Below are 23,625 nucleotides of genomic sequence, written 5' to 3' on the forward strand. Positions count from 1 at the left end.
CCTCCATCTGGACCATCCAGTGTTGCACGGCACTCATCAGTAAACAAGGCAGTTTGAAAATGAGTCTTCATGTATTTCTGGGCCCACTGCAACCGTTTCTGCTTGTGAGCATTGGTTAGGGGGCGCTGAATAGTAGGTTTATACACGACTGCAAGCCTCTGGAGGATCCTAAAGCCACAAATGTCTTCACAGTACGATAATCATGCTCAAGCTTTCCTGAAGTATCTAATGTTTTCACTGTCCAAGGCATTGGTCTACTGGTATTTGATGCTTTTTGCCTTTTTGTCTCCATTACTACACCCATGGTAACATCCAACAGATCATACAGACAGCACTGGGTTTCACATCCACTTGTAGACAGAATGCAGCAAACAGAAAATACACAGACAGAAATGTGTTTTCATGTGGCACGTGTTGCCATTTATTGTTATTGAGTTTAGTTAACATGGTTAACTGCATTGAAAGTCATACAATAAACCTCTGAAGCTTTGTGAGAGGTCCCTCTCTGTGTCACAGAGAGAAAGCTGTAGGAATATACATACAGTATATCTTATTGGCAAGTAGATATGTTTTAGTAAGTACATTCTCCTCTACCAGGTACTCATGTACAATATACATGTTAAAAAATAGAGTTTGTTTGCATTGCGATCACCGTTTTTCCTTTTTTTGTTCAGGTTGAAATTATTCACATTAAAGTGTTACAGGTTCTTGAATGGCGGTGGAACTAAAGAGCACTGTGTTTTATTAATAGCTATCACATACACATAGGCATATGCATAGAAGGCACGTCTATGCATCTAAATTGCTTACATGATTAATGGAAAGCAGTTTTATCATCAGGAAAGAAAACGAAAAAGAAAGAGTAGAAGACGTACAAACATCCTCGCTCACATACAGGACACAGAACAGCACAAACAAGCACTCCACGAAACATCCGTGTGACGATAAAACTGCATACAGTACGACAAAGTACAGAAGGTCTCAGAACTCAGTCAATGGATGGCGTTCACCCGGGAGGAGACGAATCGTTTCAAAGAACACTTGCCGTAAAGCAGCAGCCGGGTTTGAACAAGAGTCCACTGGTGGGGAGGAAGCAGCCCCGAAAACAAAGGAAAAAAACAAAAAACAAAAAACACTGGATTCATGATTTTTAATGCTATGAAGAAGAAGAGCTTCAGTCCTGGATCAGTGGTTGTTGATGAATGTCCCTCAAGGCAAAGAGGAAACCTGCTTCTTCCTTTTTCTGGTAGAGTCTGAGTCAGCAAGTTCAATCGCAAGACCGCAGTTCCTCAAGGCGTAGTGATGTAAGCAAATGTGCAGAAGATGGAAAGGCTTCACGAAATTAATTCATAGGCCACATGTTTGAAAAGAGTGTCCAGAATCAAAAGAAAAACATCAGACTTCTATAAATACTGCAGCTGAATGTAGGGAGGAAGTTCGAGGGATTGTCTGACATTTTTGGAAATTGCTTTGAGAGCAGAGGGTGCAAGAAAAGATGGCTTACACCCATGTATTTGAACATCTCGCACTATAACTAAAGACACAAGAACATTTTAAACATAGCTAACAAAGGATTCTGTCTGCATAGCTGTAAAGCTTTTACACAGGCACACCAGGTGGTCTCTCCTTAGTCTGGAGATGTACTCACTTTTTAACTACATGGAGGCATGATGGCTACCATGCATACTAGTGCTGCACCACTGATATAACTGCAATTGCAATTTCAAGCATAAAAGACTGCAACTATTTTTGTATTAAGTAGTACAAGAAAGGTTGAATTCCTGTCCTGCAGAAAGACTTTGTATGCTTTGAGTTGAGAAACACACTTAAAAACCATTGTTATTCCCTGCATTTTCCCTGATAACCAAGCCATTAGACTCATGATAGCATTCCTACATGATTGTGTAACTGCAAATTGCAATACTGCTCAGCAGAATCACAGTTGCACGTTACCAAATCGTGCAGAACTATCATGCACCCTGCATGTTTGATGCATCGGCTATGCATGCCTTGAAAAATTAATGTGGCACTGATGCAAGATGCAGTACATTCGTGAGGCGTGACAGACAACACAGCAGAAGAGACACCACTGGAGAAAGTTTAAAGATGAACTGATGCGCCGAGTCAGCAATTCTCTACGTCTTTCTTTCTGCACGGAGACAAACAAGTCTGACAAACCAGCTAGCTACAGAGAAAGCCTGTCCTTAGATTGATGTTCAAACCTGCTAAAATAAGGAAAAAAAGATGGATGTTTCAGTTCAAACAGTGACTGTGTAGAGTCGCCCGTTAGCACGGTCACTAATTAAATCAATGAACTGGGAGCGTTAAGTCAGTGCATGGAGGAAATGCTACTTTTGTTAATTGATGTTCCTACAAAGTGAATTAGGATCTCAGAATTAACCAGTTTTACCATGTTTGTAGTTTACATCTCACATATTACACAGTACTCGTATATGGGCTGAGCTCACATGTGCCCTCTAGAGGTTTCCTCCAGTAACACTCGTAATATACAGGCAAGTATATCTACAACGCATCCGTGAATGTAGGGTGAATGAGCAAGTTTATCTCCAGTCTTAAAGGAGCCACAATAACTGATGTTATACAGCCCTGCTTCAACAATACCATGTAGGCTAATCAGCTGCTTATTGTAGCTTCATATTTAGCACAACAACCTAACAGAGGTTTCATCTCCTTCCTCACAAGTAGGTTTTTAGTCCTTATTACCAGCTTTTAGATTCAAGCACATTAAGTTGGAGTGTGGCTGTTAGCGTTTAGCAGAGGAATGTTAGATATTTCCAGACTTGACGCTAAGCTAGGCTAATCAACTGAGGGCAACAGCATCATATTTAGCACGATTTTCTTCCTGTAGAAAGTTAGCCTTCTATAGCAAGCATTACTGTTTGCACTTCAGTTGTCAAAGTGTTTTATTCTGCCAAGAGAGTACAGTTTTAATCACCATTAACTTCGTCCTTCCTATCACATTCTAAGTCCACTATTTTGCATTTAAAAAGGTTTTTTAGCATCTTGGATTGTTCCAGAGTCTTAAACAAAGGACTACCTGAGTGGATACAGATCTGCTTCTTTAAGTAAGATTTTAATATGAGCCTACACATGGAAAAATGAACTTGTTATAGATTGAAAAGCTAAGAAACGGAACAGTAAAAATGCAAATGTTTGATAACACATGGTGCAGTTGATTTTTGACTTGTCCGCTGAGCTGTCTGTGAGTTTTTAAGTCAAATGAGACAATAAGAAGCAGTGGTGGGCTTGTTTAATATCACTGAGGCTCAACCAGAGGGTGCTTATACATTAGTGCTTTAATTGTGGACCTTTAATGCTTGCCAGCCCTATTTTAATTCTTGCCTAAATTGCACCAATGATATGGCAATGCTTCAGTATCAAAACTTTACCAACTTGTTATTGTAATTTGGACAGAATGTCAGAGTTTGACAGCTATTTATGAGAACTGAAAACATGAAACTGCCCTATATTGGGTGAACCCAACTTTTTTTTGATTGCTTTTAAAGGATGACACCAAAGATTACAATTCTGGTATCATAACAACCCTAGTTTCCACCTATGCCAAGTTAAGCCGAGTAGTTGCAGGTAGTAGTCTCAAATTTGCACATAAACACATGGGTGCTATTAGTCTCCTCATTACACAGTTAATGTTATAGCTATGAAGCTTCATGCTGGAACTATTTCTGAACTTTCTTGCCTTTGTTTTGGACAGAGCCATGCCAACTTTCAGTTCTTCTGTGTCTAGTCTCTGTGTTAGGCTAAGCCAATCAGCAGTACCACTGAAATAAACCTGAAGAAAAGAGCAGATTTTGTTTTAAAACATGAAGATGTTGTTTTATCAGGCAGTATTTTTATAGATAGGGATGCACTGATACTTAGCCAAGAACTCGTACTCATAAAGCCTGGAGATAGGGCACCTCTGAGTAACTGAGCAGCAAGACAAAGTTGGCGATGTGTCTGCAGCTAGGTGATATTTCAACATAAATTAAGATGACAAAAGCAGAGTAAACCGCAAATTATGCATTGCTAAATCATCAAGAGTAGGCATGAGGGATATCTGGCAAAACTGAAGGACTGCAATAGCAATATGAAGTATTTATATCTGTACTCACTATTGGGGAGAGCCTAAATAAGTAATTAGACTTGATCTGAAAAAAGTGGCATCAGTGCACCCCTACTTTTGGGAACAACCATATTTCTTATCCCAGGATTCATCACTTCCCTGAGTCTTGTAATCATGCTATGCTGAGCTAAGCTAGCTCCATCCCCCTGTTCCCTCTCTTTGTGTGCAGCTCCATATTTAGCTCACAGTTTGCAAATTTCCCAGAATGTCAAACAATCCCTTTAAATGGCTGAGTTTGATGAACAGCAACAGTAAAAGACATACTAATACTCTGAGAAAGAAAACCTGTAGAGCTTAGTGTGAACGTGAGCGTCCAGCTGAACAACCACAACAGCGCCTCTCTATATTGCCAAAGCTGGGAAATGTGTGATTGCTTCTTAAAACTCTTAACATTAAGTTCATGTGGTGCAGAAAATAGTTAATGGCAATACACAAAAGGCAATCCTCTTTAAGGAAAAGAAAGAAAAAAAAGACAGAAAAAGTAATATGCACTTAAAAAAAACTTAAACGTTTTTTTGGCAGCCGTGCATCTGTGGCGATGCCTGCAGTTGAGACCCTGTTTACACCTTGCATTAACACCCATTTTGGGCTCTCAGATACTAAATTGACTACACTTTAGTATGTGCATCCAAATGAACGATGCATCGTCGATGGTGATCTGCAATCAGACCCCAGTCTCCTGCCTCTTATGTAGCCCGTACAATGATTTCGTGGCTCTCAGGTGTAATGTGGCACTCTGACAGGTTTATTTCACAAATGGTTTATCGCCATTTCCATTAAAAGCATGTTTAGGATAATATGAGGGAGAAAAGCTGTTAAAAAGGCAGCACTATCCTCGTAGCTTGTAGCATGCTGTGTGCAGTGAAGCTGCTGGCGATTCTAGTGAATGGGAGCAAGTTAGCCATGAGCTAAGAGGCTAGTAGCACCTTTTTAACAGATTTTCCCCCTCATTTCATTTTATTTCAAAGTAAACAGTAGTACGCTATTTTGCACATTAGCCTTGTGGGATGCTTGTTATGTTGAAGCAAGCTGATTGTAAGAACTAACATATGTGTGACAGAAATCTGCACTCCTTGTCTACATTTTTTTTCTAACAGTGTTTCTCAACTGATGGGTCGGGACCCTAAAGTGGGTCACAAAGCTTTTTCCAGTGTTTTGCCAGGAAAAAATGCAGTAAAAACTCTAATTTTCGAAGCCCTAAGTGGACATACAGTAATTTTCTATGTGTTTTTTTCTTGTTTATCCCAAAATAATAAGAAAATTACTCACGAAATAACCAAAATTGAATGCTGTCTTGAAAAAATAAAATAAGATGCATGCATGCATGTCTTTCTGCAATGGTATACTTTTTAAGAACAAATTAGTTTCAGCTCCTTTTTGTTAATGTTTTTGTTTAGTTTAGGTGCAGAACTGCAGCATTTTGCAAGTAAATGGATTGGACTGGCTGGCCATGCTTGTGTGAGTTCTCACCGGGTACTCCAGCTTCTTCCCACCACCAAAGACATGCTTATTAGGTTAATTGGTGACTCTAAATTGGCCGTAGATGTGAATGTGAGCATGCCTGGTTGTCTGTCTCTATGTGCCAGCCCTGTGATTGACTGGCGACCAGTCCAGGGTGTACCCCGCGTCTTACCCAATGACAGCTGGGATAGGCTTCAGTTCGCCCGTCACCCCTAACGGAATAAGCGGTATAGAACATTGATGAATGGATTGGCTGAACATTTTCCAAAAAATTGGGTCGGAATTTCTCTTAAAGAGGTTGTGATGGGTCATGATGGCCGACCAGCTGAGAATCACTGCTTTAACAGACATAATACTCGCCAAAATGGTGCCAAATGAAGACCAGCCCTAATCACTAAGCCTTGCCAGATGATCCAGTTCTCTAAAAACCAGACTACTTTCCCTTCACGACCAGTGAGAGGGACAGACATAAGCAAGGGATTTACACACTTGGCATGACTGTCTTGAACCATGCCAGAGTGTGGTCTGCTTTCACTTGAGCAGCATTATTCTGTTCTTGAACAGACTCGCACGAGTGCACGGACTGTACGCACACAGCTGCTTTGCAAATCTGCCAAGAAGAAGAAAAAAGAAGAGACAACCATTGCATCCACTAACTTTGACATTTGTCTATGCTCTGTGCAGGAGTGGAGTCCATCCTGCAGGCTGCTATGGATGTTTTCATTACTTCTAAGATGCCAAGAAGAACCATCGTCCCACTTGCACATATCTGCTGTGCATCTTAGAGGATGAAACACACCTGTGCCGTTTTCAACTCTTTCTGCTGGCAAGTACCTTGTACTCCAGCATGGTTTAGTTAACATCTGCCATGCCCTGCGCTCAAGTCCACATGAACTGGTATCTGAGTACACTAAAACTGTATTCACGCAGACTAAATAATCCTGGATCTGGGCCAAAAACAGACTACTGCAGAGAAAGGCAGATGATACGACAGTCTGTGCAGCTTCTACAAGACTGAACAAATCCAACTGAAGGTTTCCAAGGCCGCCTCTATTTGCAGTCTGAGCTATCAAGTCATCTCCATGTTGAGATGCATTCACACAAAGCAGCAAGCATTCCCACTTGCTCAAAACGGATGTTAATGCAAGGTATTAACGGGGTCTGAGAACCACAACTGACTCCCCTGACTTAGACGTAGAAGTGCAGGCTTACCGAACTCCTCCCAGATTAGATCAGTATGTGAAATCCACCCGTGGGAATCAAGGCTCGACTGTAGCTGTTAGCGCTGCCAAATCAAAGTGCAGCAGTAAGGGCATTCGGCTTGAGCTCAGGAATGGTTAACTGACAAACACTGAACAACGAAAAAGTTAATTCACGTGCCGAACAGCCTGAAATAAAGTTTCTCTACGAGGCACAAAAAAAAAAAAAAAACGTAAGGAATTCATGTTTTAAGTTTACAAATCATTAGTAAATATGGTTATTACACTACAATGCCAATAGTTCTTCATTCAGAAACATTATTCTATATAACACAGTGAAAACTAGGCAATCATCACTGGAAATTTTGCCCCACTTAGTCCACAAATAAGGTCTCGTCTCCCTCTGCTTTAACGGCCGATTAGAGACTTTTAAATGGCTGAGAAGATGTGGATTCAATCATTCGTGGTTTGGCACAGGCCTACAAACAAACAACCTACATAATTTTCCTTTGGTTAATAAAAAAGAAATAGAAAAAAATGAGAGATGAGCAAAAGTTAGCTAGGTTTTTCCCTCTGAGGAGAGTGCTCGCTGTTAGCAGCCCTTGTTGGGATGAAGAGCTAAACCTAACGTGTGTTTTAGTATCATCGGGGTGTTAGCTTCTCAAAGGCTCTTCTGACGATCACAGTGGTTTAAAATTCATCTAGAGGGCGAACGGGTGGGTACACAAGGACCCTGGAGTCTGGTCTCTCTCAGTTTTTGTGGGTGGGTGGGGGGGGATTTGTGGGTTTTTTTCTGTTGATCCATGTCATTGCGGTCTCAAGTCTCAGGCGTCAAGGTGTGGCTGGCAAAAACTGTCAGGTATCGAGATCCTGAAGGAGACACAAAGACAAATACTTAATACCTGAAATACATGGAGGATGTTTCTGCCATTCTTTAGTCTGTCAACTTCATGTGTTTCTAAACTGAACGTTTTTATTGTTTGCATTTTCTCTGTTTTCTTCTTTGTGCATTTTAAAGCATTGATGGATAAATAGAACAATTCTGCTGCTAGATTCTTTGTTTGTAGACAGATGGTTGTGTTCCTCCTAAGCTGAGATCTACTCAAACTTTATACGTTATTTTCTCTCATGCCTTTGGCAGTGTGTTTTTGTTCTGACACCTTTCAGACTTGTGCGTGACTGAGATAGTCCCATGTTTGTATGCATAGGTTTTTTTCCTATTTCCTCTTAGGCAAAAAAACCCCCCAAAATTCAGAAAACAGCAGAAGAGTTAACTTTACCTGTAATTTAATTTGAGTATCGAAACATTTATTTATCAAAATATTACAATAAAAGCGCTCAAACAAAAGGGGTGTTAATATAGAGATGTCAACCTATTGAATAATATGTTAATCTCTGCACTCTGTACGGTCAAGACTCTTAATATTTTGCATAAATTACTGCATCATTGCAACATGGCATGGACACAATCAGCCTGTGGCACTGCTGAGGTGATATAAGCCCAGGCTGCTCTGATAGCAGGGCAGGGCAATTAATTGCAAATCAGATTAAATCGCAATATGGCCTTCTGCAATTTTCAAATCGCAAAAGTTGCAATATTTCTTTCACCTGAAATGTGTTAAAATACCAGTTTAATAAACCTTTTTTTGCAGCAGAGATTTTATGCACATGATGCAAACATTCAAGTCTCAATTTTTTTTATTGTGGTTTACATAAATGATGATGATGATGATGATGATTGATGTTGGACCACAGCATCTTAACTAGAGATATAAAAATGCTATAAATTATTTTAGCAACCTTTTTAAATGTACATGTACAGACCTAGTGCCCTAAATTTACTCTGAGTTTCATATTTTTGCACACAGAGTCAAACTCAAGAAACTTTAAAACCCATTCACAGATGATGCACAGTCATCTGTCTGTTAATATGATTATTATGTTAAGCTGCCAAAAAAATAAAGACAGCAGAACCAATAAAAACTGACATTAAAGGAACTATTTTCTTAATTTCAACTGCATGTTATTCATCTTTTAGCCACTAGAGGGCAGCAGTTATATGTTTTACAGCTTCTGTATTGTTGGTTTAAAGAGCTGCTGCCTGGGAAATAAGGAGGGTCACAGATTAAAAAAAAATAATGTGAGACATGGTAGATGCTTATGAACCTAACCTTGGGTTACAATAAGAGGAGCACAATGATCTAGCTATTATGGTAGTTACTTTTAAAGTGCAAAGAATGCTGAAATTAACACATGACTGATCCGTTTTTTGATGATTCTAACCCTTTTAACACCTTTAGTTATATCATTTTTACCAGAGTTGCTACATTCTTTCAAAAATAAAATGTAAGACCTTTTTAAAAACCTAAAACAAGTAAAAACTTTTGTAACTCTGAATTTTCTGATTTAAAAAATGTTAATAAAAGGTAAATGGTATTTTTGGGTCATAAATGCCCAAATTTGATGATTTGTCGCACATTTAATGCTTCTATTCCATTAAAATGTCTGACAGCGATATTTATCAGATTTATCAGCGTTATTTGTCAGAACTGAACTGGGAAAAAAAGACTTTAAATTTGCTGCCCCCTTTGCCTGGAATGACTTAAAGACCTAAAATTTAGTGAACTGGTCTCATTGGAAGCTTTTAAGAGGAGGTTGGTTGACTTGGAGGCAGTCAGATCTGTCTGCAAATGTTTTGAATGATGTGTTTGATCATAACTAGTTTTAACAATTACTTGCTGCTTTCTCCTTCAGTGTGCTGTTGTTTGACATTTTACTTGTATGTTTACTGGTTGTTTGTCTGTAACTTTGACTGTGCTGCTGCTGTCTTGGCCAGGGCACTCTTGAAAAAGAGATTTTTAATCTCAATGAGGGTGTTCTCCTGGTTAAATAAAGGTTAAAGAAAAATAAAAAAAAAATATCATAACAGATTTTCAGCCGTGTTGAGCTGATTCTAATTAGTTTAACTATTAAGAGTAGAACAATGCTTTTCAGGAAAAATCTGTTAAAATAAGAGTGGGCTGCATTGATTTTTAAGTGGACAACCTTGTGGCCAAGATGTTAGAGAACTGGACAAGAGTTTCACAACAGTGCTGAGTTTATTGAATCACAGTGAGTCAAATAAAAATCAGAGAGGGGTCTGGAGTCCTCCCCAAGAAATTTAGAACATTTAACACCAAGTTCTGTACATTATGGGAATACTTCTGCAGTAATTTGTGGTGGAAGATGATTAAAATCATATAAGGTTGGCTAGAGAACAAAGATTGGACAAGGTTATGTCTTAGTCAAGCTGCTTTCTAACATTTAAGACCTCTCATTGGTCAAAATTAGACTTTAAAGACTTTTTATGCTCTTAAATTTCAAATATAAAATGCAAGACTTTTCAAGGACTTGCAGAAACCCTGTGTAGTTTCAGTGAGCAGCTTTTCTACTTTACCTGGAAGTGACTGAGCACTGGGATCAAAGGTGAATCTCATCTGTAGCTCTTCTGCTGCTGCATCAGGCCAACGTTCTCATAAACTCTGGAGCTGTCATCCCTCATCCTGGAGAAACACAACAGACACTTTAATAAAAACTACTGACAAACTTTATTTAACAAGGATCAGAATGGAAAATGTTCAGTATCTCTAACAATACCAGTGTGACTTACTCTGTGCAGGTGGGAGTGGGAATAGGAGTGCAGGGAGGCAAAGGGCTCTGCTCTCCTCCGGTCAGGTCGGACAAAGAGTATTTAATGTTGGTGTACTCGCGTCCTTTAATCTTACTTTTCTGCAGAGAAGAAGGGAAGACAGGGAGGTTAGAGAGAGGATCAGGAAGACAAAGAAAAGAAACAGAAGTTGTTATGTGCTGCACACCTGTTCCTCTTCTATGCGTCTCTGCAGTGTTTCTATGTAATGCTGCACAGCCATGTAGATGAACCTGTACTGAGCCTCTGTCTGCACCATCCCTGAACGCTGAGAGCGGACCATCTGGATGGTCTTTGGCACGTCGATGTCGCAGTCCACTCCTGCAAAATCAAGACAGTAATTATGCTGATGTGTACTAAATACTGGAAATATAACCCTTCAATTATAGTGAAATGGTACCGAACGACTGTGATGGTGATGTGTGCATGCATAGTCACATTATTCAAAGCATACAAGGTTACCATTCTGTGTTGCTGGATAAAAAACAAAACCAAGGTTTGCCATTTTGCCGACTAATTTACATTAAAGTCTGGCTAATATAACCATCAGGAGTCAGAGAACTGAGCACCGTGCATAGGTAGTCTGTCTCCTCTATGTAGATTCAGCCTGCAGGCGACACTGCTGCTGTCACAGATAGACTGGCATGATGCTCGAGGCAGACACTCAATTATTAGGTCACTCTTAACCTTTCAAGCTCTAGTCTATTTTTTAACCATTTTGTCTCCCATGGATTTATTGCATTAAAAAGCATGTAAAACATCAACCCTGTGGTGCAAAGTTAAGCGCTAAACATCATCTGTCGGGACAACCTGGACAACCAAATGTGACTGGAATTTTTAAAAAGTTATGGGACTAAAAAGACAAAAGAAAAATCTAAACAGAAATTAAAACTTGTGTGTGGCACAAAGTAAAGAATCATTCTGTGACAAAAAAATCTACAAAATACTGACACATGTACACAAAAAGTCCTTATACTTCTTTGTATTCGGTCTACTTCTGCCATTACTCAAAGCAGTTCCTGTCTGCAGTGACAAAGAGGGCCACATCACAGGCTCTCTCTTTCTTTTCTGCCATTGGTTGCCTGAGCCGCCACAAAATATAGGAAAGGAAATGGCATTAGCTGCTAGCAGTAGAAACAATTTAAAATGGATAAAAAAATCTTTAAAGACCCCAGAAAGTCGCCCACATTCCAGGCTCACTAGAAAAGCACTACAAAAGCACGGATAGTGGCATTAGACTGGGAAAATGGTGAGCTTCAAGAGGAAAACAAGTGGCTAAGATTTACGGTTCAAAAGTTATTCAGCTTTTATAACCTGTCACTTCCTGTCCTGTGTTTTTTTTTTTTTGCATATATATTTGCACTATACTTGAAGTGTTACCTGAAGCCTATGCAAATGAAATCTTGTTCTGCGTACACCTGCTGCACACTGAATGGTAATAAAGTCTGTCTAGTAAGTCTTATGTGACAACTCTGGTCTCAGAGGGTTAAATGAGTGTTTTCCCGTTATTAGGGGGAACCTCGTCCTGGTGCTCACCAACATATGGTACATTTAACCCTTTAAAACCTAACGTGCCGCTGATGAAGCGCTGTTGAAGCACAATTTGCATTACTATAATTACAAGACTGTTTGTGTTATCGGAAAATTTCCATTTCTGAGAGCTGAGAAATAGTACTTCACAGTCATGTGGTTATCAGCATAATTTCACCTTTTTTCACTAAGAATCTAGCATAAAGTTCCTCCCTTTTCGTATTACTTCATTTTCAACTGTTACAACACTCTTTAACATGCAGTAAAATGTAAATAACTGCCATATATTAAAAGTTATAAAAAGTATATTAAAAAGGCAATACATTTATCTGGTTTATTTTCCTTTATTAATATAAAAAAATCCATGCACTCTCTCTGGTATGGTTCAGCCCTAGTTATAATTTATTTGTGTTTGGTTTGGTTTATTTTGGTCATTTCTAACACAAACAACCCAATTACACTGGTAGAATAATAATAATAAATATTAAGTTTAATTTTTTTTAAGATAGACAAGAAAAAAGCAGGACTAAAAGGTTTAGGCATGAGCCTCAGCTTACTACACCTTCTCTTCTTAGTTAGCTTTTTAGTTTTGTGCCAGCTCCCTTCAAAAGTATACAGAGCTGAAGTAGGGCTATGTAAGTATGCTGGTAAGAGGGGAACAAGGAAGAAACATTAAAAACCCTCTGGGTAAATATTTATAAAACCTTCTTTAATCTATCAAGATTCTGCTGTGTTTGATCAGTATCACTGTCTACATGCAGGAGTTTTATTCTGTCTTGAAGGATGTTTTTCTTATTTTTCTTCCATTCCATGCAGAGAGGTGGGGCAGGATTTTTAGGCCTTGGCAGAAGACATGAACTATGATAGAAAGCTTTAGACATTCATCCACCACTACTTTCTACCTTGATACAAGACCCACTGAGCTAGTGTAAACAGGACTAGACAGACTCACCCTTTTCTCTGATCACATCTATCAGGATGTCGATCACTATAAACGTTCCTGTTCGCCCGATCCCTGCACTGAAAGACATGAGAGACACTCTGTGAGTTAACACCCTATGTGCCAGATAAAGCGACATCTTTAGAGGTTTTAAGGCTTGTTTGTGTATTTTCATGGTTTGATTTGTGTGTTTACCTGCAGTGTACCGCTATCGGTCCAGCGTCCAGGATACTCTCCTGCTTCAGGTTGACCTCCTCCAGGAAGTCGAGCACACCGCCGGGGTCAGTGGGGACTCCGTGGTCGGGCCAGGCCCTGAAGTGGTACTGCCACACTGTGCGTTCTGTGTTACCCTGAGAAAAAAAAACACAAAAACATTTGTGGAAAACAGTTCAATTACAGGAAAACCTTCCCAAAATCCTGCCTGGTGCTTCTTTAATATTTTATTTTTTGTTGCATGAAGACACCAAAACCAAACATGTGTTTTTCCTTTTTTAAATACTTTCCCTATTTCCTCATCTGTGTTTAGCTCCCTGCCTTAAAGCCGATTGGCTCCTGCTGATGACAAAAATGTTTAAAAATAGTCCCTGCATATGTCATTTTTAAAAAATGCTCAGTCACTTCTGCAGCTTTTTAAAATATGACTCAGACCGGTATAAATAGACCGTTTGTTGGAGGGGTATTTTGAGTTACAGATGAATCCAGATCTGATCCTTTTGAGCCTATTTCCAGCAGCAGGAGGGTTTGTGTGGGACGGAGACTAAATTAAACATCACCATCATTCATCTTCATAAAGAGAGGTGTCAGCCAGTGAAGCAGTGTGGGTTACTGATCGGATTTTTACAGTTTTTGGACAAAGATAGAACTCTCTAGCACTAGGTAAATGTAAAATCAGGCTTTATATCAGGCATCTGTACCTGTGAAACATATTTTCTGCCAGTGTAATGCATTTTTTCACTGCAATGTCTCTTTCATACCTGTGCAAATGTATTCTATATTCTTCTGGCTGAAGCCAATGATTATCTATACAATGCTCTTTGATACATTGGAAATGTTTCTTGTTTTTTTGAAGGTGTGTCTTTGTGTCACTGTGATGAAATAAATGTTTTGCACCTTAAAGCCCAAAATAGACCAAATATTCCCAACAGGATCAGGTAAAACTGACTGTACTGGGCCGCTCTGCAACGTTTTGAAAGCCTGTAGTCTCACACTACTGCATCTGAAGGAGACAGTGTACTGTTTTCATCGCACTGAGCCTTTGTGCTTCAGTTTCCACTTGTGCTTTCAATGCATTTCTTGATTTCTGCTTATAACTTGTAGTGTCAAAACAGTGAAAACATAAAAAAACACAAATGAATCTAGACTTTAAGGCTGGCTGTGGATATTTCAATATAATATAAAAGGGATTTCATGACAATTTATGCTGGTCATTCCTGGAGCATTTTCATCCTTTAGAGCAGTGGGTCCCAACCTTTGTCCTTTGAGCCTCCACTACTTGTATCTGAGAAAACTTGAGCCCCTTCAGGACCAACACAGGAAAAAATAAATAAAATAGGGATACTTTGTGGCCAGAATTAACAAAAATTTGATTTTTTTGTGTGTGGAAATCCAAACCAAGTAGCCCTAAACACAAATTCTTCTACCCAACAACCACTGTATCAAGTGTTATATCATGATTTCTGTTAATATGTGCAAATCGAGTTTTAACAACCTCAGGACAGACAGAGCCTCGCGCCCTCCTTGAGATCTCTGGTGGCCCCCTAGGGAGATCTCAGACTCAGGAACCAAGGCTTTAGAGCAGTGGTCCCAAACCACCAGGCCATGAGCTGGTACAGGTCTGTGGGTCATTTGGTACCAGGACGCACAGAAGGAATAAATCACTTATTTTAAATTCAAAAAATAACCAGATTCTCTTCCGTTATGTCATCTGTCTCTGCCTTTTGTCCTCTTGACACATGTCAAGACGCTAGCTAAAATGAATAAAAAACAAATGTTGGGAGCTGCTTTGTAAATGGGCAGGCCTATGACTTCTACGAAGAAGAAAGCTGCATTAAAAGAAAATAGCAGGAGTCGCACTTAGAATGCAGGTGTATTGTGACAGGTGATTCTCACGGGCCCACTGATTCAGCATTATCTATGTTTTCTGCACTGTGTTTGCATTTATGCTGTTTTATTTCAGCATATATATCCCCCAAACATTGATGGCCACTCTATAAAGATGTTGTCTTTAATGAAACCGAACCATGGCACAAAAAACTGTTGGATACCACTGCTTTAGAGCAACTGATGAACCCTCAAATCACAAACAACTGAGACTGTGTTTCACTGAGGGGATGGCTAATGAGAACTTTTGAAACTCTCTAGCCTGAAACTAGCCTGAACGGTTGACTTCCTCTTTGGGCTCCAGGGCTCTGATTAGCTGCTGAATCACACAAAATGCCTAAAATTGGAAAACCAGCTGTTGGTGACTTGACTAACTGTCAGCTGACATCACTGGATTGGCAATGGAGCAGTTCTCAGAGCTGAAACCGCCCCCTGCAACGTTCTATGACAGTCTTCTTGCACTGAAAATTTTTGGTCTTGACATACAGAATATTCTAATCTTGTTGAACTCTGTTTACAATCCAAAAAGGCTTTTCATTCTATTCTAATTCTATCTAAATGCATGCACAATACTTATGAATACAGTGTATCTGCACTGCTGGTTTTATTCTTTACAAGAACTGCAAAAAACTACATTTCATTAGACAGATACACAGGAGAGCAATTAATACATCAAAAGCTGCAGGCAAACTGATTTACACTCTTTGAATTGCAGAAATACAGTAGTAACACTTAGGAGCAGAAACACTGCTTATTTATTAATGCAAATTAGATTGTGTACAGGAGCCTGCCTGCAAGTTTTGTTTACTAAAAAACAGAAATGACCAAATATTTGGTGTCTAGGATGTCTGCTTTGGTTGCAATAGTAACTTAGAAGGTATTGGTGTTGTTGTGATTTTTACTAGTTTCATACTGAAGTTAAAATCCAAGTATTAAGAGAATCCTAGATGGTGTAACACAACATTTAAAGCCCAAGTAGAGTCAGTTATGTTGTCTTTTGTTTTTGTTTTTTTTTGTTTTAATGATACATCCCTCTCACAGCCCCTATCACATAACTTTTCGTTGGTGTGAATTTTTGCGCCCCTTGTGGACAAAGCAGCAGAAAAGTCTACAGAATTAATTTTACCGATTAGCAAGTAATCCAGACAGTTGGATCCTTTTATATCAGACTGATTGCCCATGAGTTCCAACTCCACTCCTCTATATGATTACACAAAATAAAGCAGCTTACCTGCCCCACTTTGGATAGTTTGAGTTCTCGTAGGATGTAGTCGTGTGCTGCCGTCTCTTTGACGTTTCGAACACGCATCGCTCCATACTCCTTCAGAGCTGACATGTCAGGCCAGTACTTCACACACTTACTCTGATCAGAAACAAAGAGAAACATTCACTTTGGTTGAAAATATCATGCAAACATTTTTAAAGACTTCTTTTCTGTGATACTCTGTTCAAAGGCTCATTTATGTCCTTCGTCCAATACAGATACAGACTGAGCCTTCAGTGTAGAGTTTGACTCATGTCGACACACATGACTTGGGAGCCAAGGTCAAGTTTGGCAGGAACTTTTATGCTCTGCCTTGAGAGCATCAGCAGTGTTCAGGACCTGGGGACATTCACAGCACAACCAGGGGGTCGTGGCAACCCGACTACCCACCTGAGCAGTTGTGCTGACTTCCCACATCCACCCCTTACTCAGCCCTAAAGGTGTGGACTTAAATATTTTTTTCAATAGATTATTTCCCCACACCCCTGGTAATGTGCAAGGACATCCAGAGCATGACCAGGGTTTTGTAAGTCCTTCTTCACACCCAATGGTGCCCTCAGGCAGCTTACTCGCCTTACTTCAGACTAAACTTAAGTTAAAAAAAAAAATAGTGAAAGTAATGATCAGACACAGCCTTCTACATACCTTCCCTCTCTCCACCTCCTTGGTTGTCATGACGATGACCCGAGAGTTCTCCTGAAACACCATCCTCCAGAAGTCGCTGATGGTGTTCTGCAGACAGCCCTGAGTGGCAATGTAGCTCTTCTTCACCTTGGTGCTGTTACACTTTGAGTCCAGCTCCGGCTAAACACACAGACGGACAGAAACACAGCTGTGACAGTTGGCTGAACACTCACTGAGAACAGAAACAAATGCAGTACATGGAGACGGACATAACGAGACTTTAGGCATGCTAACAAGCAGCAGAATGACTCTAATGATATCATGTACACATCAGTGGTTCCCAGCCTGGGGTCTGGGCACCCCTAGGGGTCCACCAAAGATCTCAGGGGGTATCTAAATCAGGTGCACACATACATTTTTGAAACAATGGTTAGAAATACGATGTATTACGCGTAACTTAAAGATGAAAAAATAAAGACAATCTGCTGATTTTTGTGCAAAAACAAAAACATTTTTGAGAAAAAACTAGATTTTAGAGATTTTAAAGTCTTATTTTTACAGGGAATCAAACTCAGAATTTCAAGGTTCAAAAAATTGAAAATTAAAAAGAAAAAAAAACAACGTAGAATTTCCAAGTTTAATAAGACTTAAATTTACCCCCCCCCCCCCAAAAAAAAAAAAAAAAAAGAAAACCTAAAATTTAAAACAATGAAATATAGAAAAAAAAGAAACTAGGTCGCTGAAAACAGTGGTCGGGTTTTCGTATTTATAGTCTCGAAAGCACAATTACAACTTTTTAAGTTAAAAAAAATATGTTTTTTCTTGTAAATGCTAACATTTTGACTTAAGAATTTTGAGTTTTTTCTCAAAAATTAACAGATCCATAATAATGGAGTTTATACATAGATATTTTGTAATGAACAAATGCATGTAGGTCTATTAGGTTCTTCTTCTTCTTCTCATTATTATTATTATTATTATTATTATGATTATTATTAATATTATATAATTTATTTTTATATATTATTATATTTTTCCATGGAAAAAAAATAAAAATGATGTTTAATTTTTCTAAGTGGGTCTTGGTTTTTCTTAGATATGAGTGTGGGGGGTTGGGAACCACTGATTTACATGACATTCTCATCTCAACAAGGAAAGGTGCACAATTATGGCTGCAATGCCAAAATGTTTAATGCATGACAAAGGCGACACACAGACATTGGGGTTGACCTAAATTTACCATACACACCACAAAAACTCTAATCTAAGAAAATTTCTAGTCTAAAGTATCAGTTAAAATAAGCCACATTCTCATGACAAATCTGGATAATCATCTCATTTCAACAAATGAAGTTTGGAGTGGTTTAAATCAGTAAATTCCTCCAATGGGACAAGAAAATTTTACTTGTGAGATGCATTAGTTGCCCAGTTTTATGATGCAAATATTAAACAGTATTAATTTAATGACTTGGTATAGCATTAAAATATTCCACAGTTTATAAAAATATTTTTGTGTGTGTCCCTGAATATGAAGTGAGTTTACCATGACAGCGGATACTACCATGATGATATTGGCGTTGATGTAGTCAGAGCCGGGCTCATTGGGGTCCCTGTCATTCAGCACCACACGAGTGTGGTCGACTGCAAACACAAAAACAAACAGTTAAATCCGCGTTTTCAAATCTGCGCAGGTGAAGCTGGTGCTGTTAACCTGAAAGTATGTAAAGGTGAAAGACGGTTCTCACAAGGCAGAATGTTCTTGTATCTGTTCTTGTTCTTGTTCTCTGCCCTCTGACCCTCTTTACGGCTGTAGAGCAGTTTGCATTCTTGCTGCTGCAACGTCTGGATGAAAAGAAGGAGAGAGAAAGTCAGATTTTAACACTTCCAATCAGCTCTACACACTGTTTAAGAGAATAACAAACACAAGCAAGGGGTCTGTAAATTATTCTGTAAAAAATAAAAGCACAATTTAACTGAAAACGTATACATTTTTAGCAAATCATTGATACATATTTGGTGCTTTCTCCCATTGTTTGTGACCACAGTCTTGAGTAAGGTTGTCTCATGCGTGCTATCTTGTGTTGTAGTAGACCCCATGACAAGTATCCTATGAAATCAAACTTACCTCAAATTCCTCCCAGAAGCCCTGTTTGACCTTATCTGTGGCCTCGGCTAGTTTGCTGAGCTCCCGAACTCGACTCTCGATCTCTGCAGCGTTAATACGAGTAGTGTTGAGCGGCTGGAGGGAGGAAAGAAGCAGTCAGCACAGAGATCACAATCACAGAACACTCTCTCTCTTTCTCTCTATTAAGGAAGGATCTTTGCAGTAGAGCTACCTGTTTGAGCTGCAGCACAGTTCCCAGAGTCTCCACCATGGGGTTCTTCTTGTAGTGCTCCACCAGGTCTGTGAGGGAGTCGAACTTCTCCCCTCCACCCACATCGTACTTCAGGTCATGCTGAGGATGAAGATCAGGACATTTAGGTGTAAGATCAGTAACAACTGTGAGAAAAACTAATATTTTATGTCCACAAGACACCAGAGGATGAATCACAGGATGCTTCTACATGCCCTATAACGGCTTGGTAACTGTAGTGTGTTGTAATATTAGATTGCATAATGTTGTCTCTTGATTTATTCATCAAGCCTTCTTTCCAACTCCTGCTGGGGCCTTCACAGACCAGACAGGATACATAATCCCTCCAGTGCACTAAGGGTCTTCCCCGAGGTGTCCTCCCAGCCGAGCGTGCCCGGAAAGCCTCAGAAGGGAGGCATCCTGATCAGATGCCCGAACCACCTCAAGTGGCTCCTTCTGATTCAAAGGAGCAGCGGCTCTACTCTTAGTTTCCTCCAAATCTGAAGTCCTCACCCTATCTCTAAGGCCGATCCCATCTTCGGAAGTGTGTGAGATTACTCCAGAAGTGTTACTGGCAAAGTCCCACCGGAGTCGCTATCCTCAGTGAACGAGTACCAGCGTGGGTCTGGCAGACTTTTTCTAGCCCTTGGGTAGTACTCAACGGCTTCTATCTACCTCTTTTGTAGAGGGCCTTCCTTTCCACCAACAAGTAGTTACAACCCATAACTGGTTTGTTCACCGATAGGAGTTATCATCGATCACCCAAAGTCTCGAGACTGAGGAACAGGTGTATGCAAATCGCGCTGAAAGGTTGGAGTCTGCTAGAGAGCTGATGAGCTGAAAGTTCACCCAAAAAGTCCCTTGTGGTTTTGTCCTTCACTTTATTTCCAACCTCCAATTTCCACGCACAGCGACCGCGCCGCAATCCGCCGGCAAATCGTACTGTGGAGCACATCGCTCCCTCTCTAGTCTATCCAGACCTCTGACGCTCCAGACCTGCAGTGGCGTGTCTCTGGAGCGCCACTCCGCTCCGCTTTGTTTGAGATAGGCTGCAGGTCTATTTTCAGCACTGGCCACTGCAAAACCACGTCAGTCCCCGTCGAAAGCTCCAAAAAAGGAAGTCACAAGCGGAGAATATCTGGTTCTTTCAAAAAACAACACGGAACACAGACTCCCGGTCGCAAATCATTACTATATCAACTTTACGTCTCATCCTGCAACGAGAGCAAAGGGTCACCGAAAGGTCAGTGGGTCACAGAGCTACAACGGCACCATCTATATTTAGCCAAAGAATTTTACATAAAACCACAGATCCTTTAAGCAAACATTAACCTTTTCACTTCCTAATGTACTCACCCAATGGTGGAAGCGATAGTATTTTGGACTTATACCAGAAAGGATGATAAATTAGCCCCAAAAGGTAAAATAGTCTGCTGTTGACATATTACTGCTGTGTGAACTCAAAGTTCTCCGGTGATCTCTGCCCACTGATAAGGGCTGTGTGCCATGGCACAGCGCTCTAGACTCGCTTCCAGTGGGCAAGGTCGCTTGCCTTCAATCGGAGCAAACCTGCGTCACTTCGGTGCGCGGCGCAGTTGTCCAATGTAGAAATTGCGGGTTAAATGGTGGTGCAACACCTGCAGGAGAGGTCTCACTGTGCCTTTTGGCCTTCGCACTTCTTCTGGCAGCAGCAACCATAGCCTATTAATAGACGTGTACACATACAACACTAGAAAAGCGTAATTATTATTAAATGTTCAGAAGTTTTAAGAAAAGCCCTGATAATTAAACTGAGATTTACACTAAATTTTTTGAAGGAAAATAATTAAAAAGCACCAGAAAGTCGATTCTCTCAACACCTCTGTCTCCTGATTCAGGAGGGAGTCAATCAAAGATCTGACGGTGCAGAGCAGATGGAGAGTATGATCCATTCAGTCGTACAGGAGCTGGTCTGCTGCCAGCCTGTCGACCTCCTGCTTCCATTAATTTAATGATACTGATGTTTAAAAGTCATTATGTTTTAACATGAAAGAAAATCAATGTCAGTCACATTGTCACGTGGCAGCTACAAAACCTGAATGACAACTGGGACATTTATGCTGCTGTCATTCTTTCCCATGATGCATATCCAGAACATTCCTCCTTATTAAACACAAAGGGAAAGGAATAAACCATTGTGGGTCCTGAAGCTTAGTGGGTGCCACAGCTGGTCTTTACATCAGTATTAGTCTGCATCACAGAGATAGGAGCATAAGAAAACTGATGTGGCAGCAAGGTTGTTTTGTATAAGGGTGGAGACACGCAGAGATTAAGATGTCTGTTTACCTGGCAGCGGATCATGACGTGGGTGACTTTAGGTTTGCTGTCGCTGCTGTCCGTCTTGTCATCTCCCGTACGCACCGACAGCACAAAATCCCCCGGGTGACTCTGACTCTCTCTCACCAGGAAGCTACCGTTCTTCCCTTTCTCTGTCAGCAGCTTCTCAGCCTCCCTGCCCGACAAGTGACCGTGGAACCACCTGGAGGAAAAATACGGCAGAATTTAAGACCTTTCAAGATGATGACTATTATTTTTCCTGGGAAAGGAAACGTTGATAACTGCTGCAGAAGCATATGGTAGCACACTTCCTCTTTTTTAAAAAGAAAATTTCACACCAAGTCATGTAGATGTAATGCAGAAATTTGGAAAATCAGTTAAAGAGAAACTGGAAATGTCTCAAAAGTTTGCAAGCTGACATTTAAGATTTTTTAAAAAAGTTTTTAAAAGTCCAGCTTGGTCCCTCACCTCTCAGAGGTGGGGTCTGCACAGTTGAGCGGATACTTGAGCTCGATAACGTCTCCATTTTTCTCTTTCAGTTGCCCGTGATGCTCCATGTAATACTGCACCAGCTCAGCCAGAGTGGCAAACTTCTCCCCGCCGTACAGGTCGTAGTAATCTCCTGTGTTCTGGATCTTGATGTGGGTGACCGCTCCATTTCGCCTGCAAAGACAAAACAATAAGTTATAACGGCTGTAAATCACCTGTGTCATCACGATACAATAGGACAGGCCTATTTAATTAGCGGCCCGGGGGCCACATGCAGCCCAGAACCAACCCCCAAGTGGCCCAGCCTGTGGTCACGCCAGGGATGTAGAGGGCAACCTGTTATGCAAGTTTTTATAAATTCCCACAGTATTTCAGACCATGAATGCAACACTATGTGTAGCCTAGCAACAGTCTACCTACAACGCATTGCGTTGCTTTGAAGTTTGGCTAGCAATGCTGACAGAAGTAGCCCCAAGATACCAAATATAAAACATGTCCTCTTCAACTGTAGCTACAACTGTGAAAATTTAGTCTATATACACTTTAAGATATTTATTTTTAAGAAAAATAAAATGCTTAAAAGTTTTCAATACAATGTACAATTGAGCCAGCATTTTTTTGGGCCCATTTTTACCTTAAACTATGCAGAGAAACTACTTATCTGCTATGCTGTATAGCCTAGCTTCTCCTGTTTGATAGGGCATTGCTAACTTAAATCAACAGAGGCTAATGGCACCAATATTTGCAGGAACCAAAATATGTGACCATCTTCCCTTCATCAACTGCACAGAGATTGCACAGTTAGCAAAGCAATCCATCACTTCCTCTGCTATAATAATCCAGATTAGGGATGCTGGATTTTGGATTTTTTTAAAAACTCAATCTTTCCAAACTTAGTTTATACCAACACTAATACACACTAGGGCTGAATGGTTTGCAAAAATAATCTAAATGTGATTTGTTTTCCCAAATACTGCGATTGTGATTTAATATGCGATTGTGATTGGGTTAATCTTATGTATTTTTCAACAAATTCAAGCAATAAATAATTCCATAAATAAGAACATGTGTATTAAAAACAATGAAATTATTTCCAAAGCAATTACTCCATAGTAGCATGAATCTGAATATGGGGTTGCAACAAGCTTTACGCTATAAAGGAGGTGGCTGGGGTGGAGGAGGTGAGGCTGGCTACCAGCTGGGTTTAACTTTTGTGAAATAACGCTAGGCTTCATCAGTTTTAAATAGAATGAGCTAACTATTTTTGCTTGTATTGCAAGTGTGATGTCATTTGCTTTGTTTAAGGGCATTATCATTTTTATGTCACTCATTTTGATTAAGAAAAACATACATAAAACACAAAAAAGGAGGATTTTTGTAAACCATTATTAAAAAATTGAGACTTGAATGTTTGTATCATGTGCATAAAATCTCTGCTGCTGCAAAAAATAATTTATTAAACTGGCATTTTGACACATTTCAAGTTAAAGAACCACTGCAACTTCTGGGATTTGAAAAT

The 23,625-nt window shown here is 39.9% G+C and overlaps 1 protein-coding gene across 1 annotated transcript in view; it reads right to left on the reverse strand.

Moving 5' to 3' along the window:
• Positions 1–393: 393 nt before the first annotated feature.
• ptpn11a (protein tyrosine phosphatase non-receptor type 11a) overlaps positions 394–23,625 on the reverse strand; it is a 33,842-nt gene continuing 10,610 nt past the window's right edge. Inside the window, exons 3-16 of the mRNA XM_041810242.1 lie at positions 22,086–22,280; positions 21,627–21,819; positions 19,284–19,403; positions 19,073–19,186; positions 18,693–18,789; positions 18,491–18,588; positions 16,969–17,127; positions 16,291–16,422; positions 13,155–13,309; positions 12,972–13,039; positions 10,659–10,810; positions 10,454–10,572; positions 10,241–10,346; positions 394–7,674 (exon numbers count right to left, since the gene is read on the reverse strand). Of these exons, the coding sequence (XP_041666176.1) occupies positions 10,277–10,346; positions 10,454–10,572; positions 10,659–10,810; positions 12,972–13,039; positions 13,155–13,309; positions 16,291–16,422; positions 16,969–17,127; positions 18,491–18,588; positions 18,693–18,789; positions 19,073–19,186; positions 19,284–19,403; positions 21,627–21,819; positions 22,086–22,280 (1,672 nt within the window). The 3' untranslated portion in view covers positions 394–7,674; positions 10,241–10,276. The remainder of the gene's footprint in view (positions 7,675–10,240; positions 10,347–10,453; positions 10,573–10,658; positions 10,811–12,971; positions 13,040–13,154; positions 13,310–16,290; positions 16,423–16,968; positions 17,128–18,490; positions 18,589–18,692; positions 18,790–19,072; positions 19,187–19,283; positions 19,404–21,626; positions 21,820–22,085; positions 22,281–23,625) is intronic.

This window comes from Cheilinus undulatus, linkage group 17 (genome assembly GCF_018320785.1).
Source record: "Cheilinus undulatus linkage group 17, ASM1832078v1, whole genome shotgun sequence".
Classification (NCBI taxonomy): domain Eukaryota; kingdom Metazoa; phylum Chordata; class Actinopteri; order Labriformes; family Labridae; genus Cheilinus; species Cheilinus undulatus.